Source organism: Paramisgurnus dabryanus, chromosome 1 (assembly GCF_030506205.2).
Source record: "Paramisgurnus dabryanus chromosome 1, PD_genome_1.1, whole genome shotgun sequence".
Taxonomy (NCBI): domain Eukaryota; kingdom Metazoa; phylum Chordata; class Actinopteri; order Cypriniformes; family Cobitidae; genus Paramisgurnus; species Paramisgurnus dabryanus.
Window position 1 is genome coordinate 42177686 of NC_133337.1, and position 10916 is coordinate 42188601.

Sequence of the window (10916 nt, forward strand, 5' to 3'; positions counted from 1 at the left end):
CAAAGCTGAATGCTAAATCGGTGAAGTATCCCTTTAAGTAAATGTACCTAGAACACTGAAAAAACAGCATTTGTTATCTTTCTCCACTTTCTATCGCTGTATTTTACCTTTAAATATAAAGCATAAAATCCTTTAGATATCCTCATTTTTTATGTTATTTCTTTTTTTGCATTTTTGTGTTGCTCCATGGCCCATCTTTTCTGTAAACATTTATATCATAAAAAAATCCTAATATTCTAGATGAAATGCACATTTTAGTCGTGTCCTCAAGATTTCACTCAACACGTCCCCCCTCTAAACATCATGGTCGCAACTCATTCCCTGTCAGACTTTTTTTGCCCGCCAGCATTTTTTTGTGATTTTCACAAAATGCCTTTCAGGTAAACTCTTAAATATGTTTTTTCTTATTAGTAAATAACATTTTGGCGGGGAAAGAGTAAAAAAACTAGTTATGTGAGATTGACCAAAACCCATTTTGAATAGTATGTGTGTATTAGATTCAGTGCTGAAAAAATATTAAAAAATGAACTTCAATTAAATGAACTTTAATTTTGACAAAAAAGATTAAAAAATTAACTTCAATTTTGACAAAAAAAGATTAAAATATTTACTTAAATTTTGACAAAAAAGATTAAAAAATTAACTTCAGTTTTGACAAAAAAAGATTTAAAAAATGAACTTTAATTTTGACAAAAAAGGAACTTCAATTTTGACAAAAAAGATTAAAAAATGAACTTCAATTTTGATAAAAAATAAATAAATAAAAATGAACTTCAAATTGGACAAAAAGATTAAAAAATTAACTTCAATTTTGACAAAAAGATTAAAAAATGAACTTCAATTTTGACAAAAAAAGATTAAAAAAATGAACTTCAATTTTGATTAAAAAAGATTTAAAAAATTTACTTCAATTTTGACAAAAAAGATTAAAAAATTTACTTCAATTTTGACAAAAAAAAAGAAATAAAAATGAACTTCAATGTTGACAAAAAAGATTTTAAAAATGAACTTCAATTTTGACAAAAAAGATTTAAAAAATTAACTTCAATTTTGACAAAAAAGATTTAAAAAATGAACTTCAATTTTGACAAAAAATTTAATAAAAATGAACTTCAATTTTGACAAAAAAGATTTAAAAAATGAACTTCAATTTTGACAAAAAAGATTAAAAAATTAACTTCAATTTTGACAAAAAAAGATTAAAATATTTACTTAAATTTTGACAAAAAAGATTAAAAAATTAACTTCAGTTTTGACAAAAAAAAGATTTAAAAAATGAACTTTAATTTTGACAAAAAAGGAACTTCAATTTTGACAAAAAAGATTAAAAAATGAACTTCAATTTTGATAATAAATAAATAAATAAAAATGAACTTCAAATTGGACAAAAAGATTAAAAAATTAACCTCAATTTTGACAAAAAGATTAAAAAATGAACTTCAATTTTGACAAAAAAGATTTAAAAAATGAACTTCAATTTTGACAAAAAAGATTTAAAAAATGATCTTCAATTTTGACAAAAAAATTAATAAAAATGAACTTCAATTTTGACAAAAAAGATTTTAAAAATGAACTTCAATTTTGACAAAAAAGATTAAAAAATTAACTTCAATTTTGACAAAAAAAGATTAAAATATTTACTTAAATTTTGACAAAAAAGATTAAAAAATTAACTTCAGTTTTGACAAAAAAAGATTTAAAAAATTAACTTTAATTTTGACAAAAAAGGAACTTCAATTTTGACAAAAAAGATTAAAAAATGAACTTCAATTTTGATAATAAATAAATAAATAAAAATGAACTTCAAATTGGACAAAAAGATTAAAAAATTTACCTCAATTTTGACAAAAAGATTAAAAAATGAACTTCAATTTTGACAAAAAAAAAAAGAAATAAAAATGAACTTCATTGTTGACAAAAAACATTTAAAAAATGAACTTCAATTTTGACAAAAAAGATTTAAAAAATGAACTTCAATTTTGATAAAAAAGATTTAAAAATGAACTTCAATATTGACAAAAAGGATTTAAAAAATGAACTTCAATTTTGACAAAAAATTTAATAAAAATGAACTTCAATTTTGACAAAAAAGATTTAAAAAATGAACTTCAATTTTGACAAAATATTTTATAAAAATGAACTTCAATTTTGACAAAAAAGATTTAAAAAATGAACTTCATTTTTGACAAAAAATGTAAAAAAAATGTACTTCAATTTTGACAAAAAAATTAAATAAAAATGAAATTCAATTTTGACAAAAAAGATTTAAAAAATGAACTTCAATTTTGACAAAAAAGATAAAAAAATTAACTTCAATTTTGACAAGTTACAACATGCAAATGTTACAGATTTGGTGGAATGGTTTGTGAAATTATTGTAATCACTTAAACAAAATGTCAAAATTCCTAAAAAAATGTCAGTCAAAACCTAATAAAACAATTCCCGTCTTAAATCTATGCACTATAAGCTCAAACATTGAGAGGATTGAACCCATATGCAGTTTCGTGTTTGTGCTTATGGGGCACCTACAGGCAACCAAGGGTACTGCAATAGTTTGAAATTAAATATGGTTTAAATGAATTTGAACTATTTTAGCCTTAAGTAATAATTGCTTTGGTCTGGGGGGGGGCAGTGCCCCCATGGCCTCTCACCCAAACTCGGATTATCGGTATACCTATGACTTTACAGCTACCTGCCCAAGATTTTACTCCTGTATGCAGCTATAATGCTCCATTAAATTTTTAACATTTGCCCTACAGTCGTGAAAACATCATAATTTGTGTTTACCATCTTGGTTAAGTCTTTGAGGTTAACGTTAACTCTGATTTACTCGGTGTAAACAGACACCTTCTCTCCTAAGATATGCAGTGGATACCTTTTACACGTGTTGGAGAAATAAGGAAACAGTTTGTCTGTGAACTTGTGTTTGTATTTGTAAAGCAGGGTGTTGTCGCTGGCATCCGAGAACATTACTCTGCCACCTTCCCAGTCCAGCTGAACTCGTATCTTCTGAGGTTTCTTCTTTAACTTTAGAGGATCGTTGGTTGCCGTCCGCACACGATACTCATCACCATAGAAGCAGATGGTCCACATGCCGCGTTCAGGGCTCGGGGGAAACCATTCCTTACGCTGTATGTTTTCTGCTACCACACCCAGGGCCCATTCGCTGCACTCTCCAATCTCAACATCCCAGCTGTGGCGACCGGAACTGAAACCCTCAGAGCCCAGAACACATTCATAGAAACAGAAGCGCTCAAGGTTGTCAGGGACCTGTTGGTCTTCTTCAGAGTAGAGGATGGTGGTGAGGTCATCAGATAGAGATATACAGACGTCTGCCGTGTTTGGATCCAGAATCACGGGAGCTGCAAAAAAAAGAGGTTTTAAGGAAGATTTTACACAGAGTTTGGATGAGTGAAGAGTAGCTTACAACGGTACACAAAATTCGCAGTTCAGTAAGATTTCTCTTTGGGTGATAATCAAGTAATTTCATTAGAGGTCGCTAAACAACTATCAACGGCCACAGCTACACTGCAAAAAATGATTTTCAAGAAAAATGTTCTTAGTATTTTTATCTTGTTAAATTCTTAAATCCAGATGCTTTTTCTTGATGAGAAAACGACCCAAGAAAATAAGTCTAGCAAAAAATCTGCCAATGTGGTAAGGTAAAAAATCTTGAAAAATTTTCTTAAACACCAAATTCAAGAAAAATTCAAGAAAAAATAGCTTACCCCATTGGCAGATTTGTTTTCTTGTTTTATTTACAAAATCACTTAAATTTGATATTTTGGGTCTAAAAACTAGACTTATTTTCTTGGGTTGTTTTGCTCATCAAGAAAAAGCATCTTAATTTAAGAATTTTTAGATATTTTTACTGAAAACTAAGATTTTTTTCTTGAAAATCATTTTTGCAAAAGAAATTATTTTCTTACTTAATGACCTGGGAAACAAGTCTAGTTTTTAGGCAAAAAATATAAACTTTCAGTAAATTAGTGCTTAAAACAAGCAAAAATAATCTGGCAATGGAATAAGAAAAAATTTCTTGAAATAAGTTTACTTTTTTATAAACACTTTTCTTATTCCATTGGCAGATTTTTTTGCTTGTTTTAACCACAAATTCACTTAAATTTAGCAAAATGACCTACACTTCAAAAAATGATGTATTTTCTTGATGAGCAAAATGACCTAGGGAAACAAGTTGTTTTTTTTTTTGCTTGTTTTAAGCATTAATGTACTTAGTTTTTTTTTTTTTTTGGGTAAAAACTACACTGCAAAAAAATTATTTTCAAGAAAACGTTTTTTTAGTATTTTTTTCTTTTTTTCAGTACAATTATCTAAAAATTCTTAAATAAAGATAAGTTTTCTTGATGAGCAAAACGACCCAAGAAAATAAGTCTTGTTTTTAGACCAAAAATATCAAGTGATTTTTTGCATAAAACAAGCAAAACAAAATCTGCCAATGGGGTAAGCTAATTTTTCTTGAATTTTTCTTGAATTTAGTGTTTAAGAAGAATGTTTAAGATTTTTTGCTTACCCCATTGGCAGATTTATTTATTTTTTTTGCTTGATTTATGCACAAAATCGCTTAAATTTGATATTTTTGGCCTAAAAACTCATCAAAAAAGCATCTTGATTTAAGAATTTTTTAGATATTTTTACTGAAAACAAGACAAAAATACTAAGATTTTTTTTTCTTGAAAATCATTTTTTTGAGGTGTAGACTTATTTTCCTAGGTCATTTTGCTCATTAAGAAAATACATCTTTTTTTAAGCAAAAAAAAAAAAAAAAAAAAAAAAAATGGCAATGGGGTAAGAATTTTTTCTTGTTTAAGAAAAGTAAACAAGAAAAAATCTCTTACCCCATTGGCAGTTTTATTTTATTTTATTTTTTATTTTTTTGCTTGTTGTAAGCACAGATTTGCTTAAATGTAATATTTTCTTTGTCTAAAAACGTGACTTATTTTTTTAAGCTAATTTTGCTCATCAAGAAAATGCATCACGATTTAAGAATTCTTAGATAGTATTTTTGTCTTGTTTTCAGTACAAATATATAAGAATTCTTCAATCATGATGAGCAAATGACCTAAGAATTTTTTCCGGTATGCGGTACTGTGTACAAAGCTGTGCTCTCGCGATACCTTGATGTCACACTGCAAGAATCGACAGGCGAATGACATCACAGTACTGTGAGAGTATTGTGAACACAGACTCTTTCGTATGATCTCTTTCGTGGGTTCTAGAGCCACCGTATTAAGTTGAACAAGCTTAAACACACCAATGGTTTTTATGGCAGCACGCTTTTAAAATCATGAATTCTGTAGATTTAAACATTGTTGAAAACATTTGGGATAAAGTACATGAACAAATTATTTAACACGGTGCTAGTGGTTTAGTTATTTTAACTCACTTACCCCAACCTAATCCACTTGCATTATAAATCTGCTCACATTAAACTGGCATTTGATATTTCAGTGATAATAATATAAAGACTAAAGCACGACTCAGTGATGTCTATCTAAGCACACATGTTTGTTCTTACTGTATGTGACAATGGACTGCATATTCTCCCAAACTTTGAATTTAAGGCATCCAATGTGTTTGGCCACATCGATCAAAGCCTCTGAGATTTCCACTGGATCCTGTATACTACATTTCAACCTGTGGCGAGAGAAGTGTCATCAAAATAACAAGACTTCATTCAATAAACTACTGTATTGATGATAATAGTGGTTAAGTCAAAGCATTTTTTTTACCGTTCTGATGTCTTCTTGTAGTTCTGTAACAGAATGATCGGATCATTTTAAGTACATTTGATGATTATAAACTAGAAAATAGTGAAGACTGTAATCTATAATATTTTAATTTATTTCCACACCCTTATAAACAGCAGCTCATCTTCATCCATGGCCTCTTCTGTTGAACCAATGACCTCTTTTAATGTCTTAATCTCATCTGTTAATCTCTCCATCTTCTCCTTCATCCTGTGGGTCTTCTGCTCCTCTTCCTCAGTGAGAGCTCTCAGCATTGAGTTCTCCTCATCGTGCAGGAACTGATGGAGTTTCTCAAAGTTCTCTTTAATGAGATGGGCCGTGTGCTGTGCCTGTCTCTAACCACAGGGAAAATAAACTTTGAAATTTGAACTGACATCAAAATAATTTCACTTTATGGTGACTTAAAGCAAACAATGACATCTCATATTTTTAGGAAGTAAAATATAATAGAAGTTATTTTGGGTGGTTGCTTATTGACCAGAGTAACATGTTGAACCCCATGGCCAAATATATATCAGATTATATTCGATATCTAATTACTTGCAAATGTTTACCATCTGAACCGAATCCTACATCTGTTAAAACTTACAAAAACAGACTGATTACAATGTAAATCTAGGCTTACATTGATTCATTCACTATTGAGGTTTATAAGAGGAGATTTTACCCTGATGTGTTCTGATGTTTCCTGGCAGGTTTGTTTAGTTGTGTTTAATGTCTCCAGTTTCTCATGCAGGGGTCTCAGAGCTTCTCGGAGCTTCCCCTGTGAGAAAGAAATCAGGTCACGTCACACCATAAACCCGAACAGTATAATGCACTCATTTAAAATAAGTCAACTGTACTCAAACCAATGAAAAACGTTTATTCAACTTAAAAGTTTTATGTATGCAACTATTTCACTCAGGCTGATCTCACGAAAAGTCGTGTTATAGTCACGCAAAATTTGATTCATTTATTTGTGTCCATGGCACAAAATTCAGCTTTTTTCATGCCTTGAGCTAGAATTTATTTTTCGTGACCATCTCACAAATGTCTTTTCGTGTCTGTGGCACGACTTTTTTTAGTGTCATTTTATTTATTGTTTCCTCATTGTTTTTTTACCTGTTTTAAATCATTGTCACTGGGGCTAGATTTGGGGTTTGGATGTACTTTTTTTTTTTCGTTTCACCATATGAGTGCTGTTTTCATCCTAACCCTAAATCAAGATTAAAGTGTATTTTTTGTACTTTTTTCACCTGGTAAAGCATTTTTATTCCAATGCACTCTTAAAAATAAAGGTGCTACAAAATTTTCCACAGCGAATGCCATAGAAGAACCATTTTAAGTTCCCCTAAGGTACCTAAAAGAACCATACTTTTCTTTTTATAGTGTAAATAACCTTTAGTGACACAAAATGTTAAAGGTTCTTTATGGAACCCCACAGCCAAAATTTGTTCTTTTATGGCATCCTGTAACACCTTTATTTTTAATAAGAGTGCAAATCAAACACAGCCAACATTTACTTCTCACCTTAAACTCTGCCGTTGCCTCTTGTACAAAGTTACACTCATGATCGTCATGTTCGTCTTCTTGACACAGATCACAGATCAGCTCTTCATCCTCCACACAGTACCGTGTCAGCTTCTCTCCGTGCTGTCTACACAGTTTCCCATCCTCCTGTCCATCGCGCCCCTCCACTCCCACCCGACGAGGTTGCCCTTCAAAGAGCGAGCTTAGTAGGCCCTTCAACACGCCGTCCATCAGCTCACGCCCATAGCACTCCGTGCAGCCCTGGTGGTCGGGCCCGAGCTCACGCTGGCACAGCCTCAGGCAAGCCTGGCACAGACTGTGCCCGCAGGGTAGTAGGAGAGACCCTTCACCCTGGCACCCGGGGCATACAGAGGATTGTTCATCTGACATGATGTTGGTCTTTTGAGTGTCCTTCCTCTCTCAGTCCTGTCTGAAGCTCTCTGGTCGTTACACAATCACTGCTGTGCTCAGGATATTAAAGGAAATCCCCCGTTTGAATAGCTGGTGTCTATTTATAAGAGAGTGTCTATTTACACCACCGTTCAAACATTTACTGTAGAGTCACTTGAGTGAAATGTTTCTCTGTACATTACCAACCTTTTGATTTGGTCTACGCTAAAATATCTGAAATTAGTTTTGTAGACAAAAATGTAATTGTTATTAATAAAATTTTAGCAAGTTAAGTAATAAAAATGTTTGGTAAATGTTTTTGAAACACAACCTTGGATCAAATGTTTAAGAAAAGCAGCCAATAAGAGCTTAGAATATCAAGTACTTGGAATAATATAATACATGTTTTGGGTTTTTTTTACTTTGAAAATGTATTCTGGATCATTTAACTGTTTCCTAGCCATTGATGATTTTGTATTTGCATAAAAAGGTGTTCCTGATGAATTTTTATTTTAATCTACAATACCGCAATTATCCACTAGATGAAAAAAAACTAAAGCCGTTATTTACTTATTTTAAACTTTGTGTATGTTTTGATCTTTAACAAAATTACTTCACAAAAATGCAATTATTTTAGCTTTTTGCTAAAAAATTATGTATTTAAAAAAAAAACATTTTTAAGAGTGTATAAGCAGAGAAAAAATATTGATAGGATGAGAAATTTTTTCCTGTTTTGTTTGTTTGAAGGGTCTGCTCTTTAATTTCATATGTTTGTATGTTTATATATTTTCATAGAAATTGTTTACCTGGAAGGCATTTTGTGAAAATCACAAAAAAATGCTGGTGGGCAACTTTTCAAAAAATGGCTGGCGGGGAATGAGTAAAAAATGTGTTTGAAAATAAGCAATTAAATTAACCAAAAAGTGTAAATATGACAAAATATGACCATGATACTCTCAAGATGCATCAACAATGTTCTTGGTTTAGTTCAACCCAAGCGTTGGGTGAAAAAAAATCCAACTCGTTTGGAAATAAACTAACATTATGCTGGGTTGTTTTAACTCATTGTTGGTTCACTCATAAACATTTAGTTAAGGGTTAACTTAACCCAATGGCTGGGTTTGTCCATTAGTTAGGTTGTAAGTGATTTTTTACTGTCACGTCTTTTGCTGTATTTTGTCTACACAAATGCTGCATTATCCAGAACCTAACTAATATTAAACACAAACATTATTTTGAAGACATAGTTTGTTTATACAGACTGTTGGTCAACAGCCTTGCTGAGTCACTGATGAATGTGTTTGTGAGAGAGTGTTAATGTGTAAGAGTGTTGTGTTTCTCTGGAATGTGTAAAGTGATCGTTCACCCACATGAGTCAAAACTGAATTACTCTTTCCAGAAACCAAACATTTACCCCACTGACAGGAACATCATATGTACCTCACTGTAGCAAAGATGTTACTTTTTAAATGTTTTTGAATTACTATTCATTATATTTTTTTCCGCATTTTAGAATAATTAAAATCACAATAAAATTGAATTTAAAAACTGACATTTTTTGGAATATAGATTTTTTTTATTACAAATGACTTATCGGTGAGCTCAGTTTTTTTTTAAATCACGTGCCCCCATAATCTTTAATCTCTCTTTACTTCCGGTCACAAGGAATGGCAATCGCAGCAATAAGCAAATAGTAACATGACCCAACTTCCTACAATCCAAATATTTCTTAATGGATGAATTCAAGTCCCGTCTTTTTTCTTATTACAGAAGCCGTTTCGATCAGATACAGTTGTACTCATAAGTTTAGATACCCTGCATGGCAGAATTTATGATTTCTTGGTCATTTTTTAGAGAAAATGAATGATAACACAAACTTTTCTTTCGCAATGGTTAGTGTATACCGAGCCCCTAAGGTGACATTGGGTCACCTAAAGTTTAGTTTCATGTGTTCACCCGAAACCTTCATGTGCAGATTTTCGCATGCTCACGTTAAACTATCGCACGCGCACGTGAAAGCGAAAGTTTCAGGTGTGCACGCGAAAGTTTCACGTAAGCACACCATAATTTCACGTGCGCACGCAAAACTAAACCTTTTTTTATTTTTGCTCCATGTCCCCTTAGAGGCTCCGTAAAGTGTTTGGCTGAAGCCATTTATTATCAAATCAACCGTGTTTACTCTTTTTAAATCATAATGACAACAGAAACTACCCAAATGACCCTGATCAAAAGTTTACATACCCCAGTTCTTAATACCATGTATTGCATCTTTAACATTAATGACAGCTTGTGGTCTTTTGTGGTAGTTGTGGGTTAGGGAAGCCTCCAGTTCTTGTAAATTCTTGGGCTGTCTTGCATGAACTGCACATTTGAGATCTTCCCAGAGTGTCTCAATAGCTTGGTTTTTATCCAAACGTAAAGCAAATCTTTTCAAAATTCGCAAAAAACAGAAAAACAAATAAATGCGAATTAGGTGCGTTTCCATCAAGTTGTTCGAGTAAGTGACGATGGTATTGGTAACCTAGTAACCAACAGTCAAAATAAGGCATGCTTGGAAAATGAAGAAATGACTGCATGTAGTTACGATGGGGTAAGTTATTTATTTACTAGCAGTGCAGCTTGTAATTGCCAAACCAAATGCTATGCACAGAAGAAGGAATGCAGAGTTTTTGATGCAGGCACTAGCAGCAAGGGCATTAAGATGACGTCGAGCCCCATATATGGTAAAGACAATTTCAGTGGTAACAGCTAGACGATCAGTTACGTGGGTTAAATGTTCACTATGTCAGATTTTATTCAGCAAATGCGTTTCCATCTCCTATTATTCCCATTTACTCTTTTTTTTACAGCTCAAAAACCACTTCAAGTTAGCGTAAAAACTTTTTTTGCGGATTAAGTGATTTTTATTCAAAATTTGCCGTTTCCATCACTCGTTTCATATGTGATACTTCAAAATGCTCATTAAATCAGTTTGATGATATTGAGGTCAGGAGACTGAGATGGCCACTCCAGAATCTTCACTTTATTCTGCTGAAGCCAATGACAGGTTGACTTGGCCTTGTGTTTCAGATCATTGTCATGTTTTATTTTGACTTTAAACTCATCAAAACGTCACTTCAAAAAATGATTTAAGAAAACAAATTATTAGTATTTTTGTCTTGTTTTCAGTAAAAATATCTAAAACTTCTTAAATTAAGATACTTTTTCTTGATGAGCAAAACGACCCAAGAAAATAAGTCTAGTTTTTAG

The 10916-nt window shown here is 31.7% G+C and overlaps 1 protein-coding gene across 1 annotated transcript; it reads right to left on the minus strand.

Moving 5' to 3' along the window:
- Positions 1-2229: 2229 nt before the first annotated feature.
- On the minus strand, positions 2230-7738 carry LOC135744663 (E3 ubiquitin-protein ligase TRIM39). Its single transcript, XM_065262945.2, has 6 exons — positions 7278-7738; positions 6436-6531; positions 5873-6103; positions 5751-5773; positions 5537-5655; positions 2230-3362 (listed from the first exon to the last, which is right to left on the minus strand). Exons 1-6 carry the CDS (start codon positions 7665-7667, stop codon positions 2827-2829), a joined length of 1395 nt encoding a protein of 464 aa, XP_065119017.2. The 5' UTR covers positions 7668-7738; the 3' UTR covers positions 2230-2826.
- Between the last annotated feature and the right edge of the window lie 3178 nt (positions 7739-10916).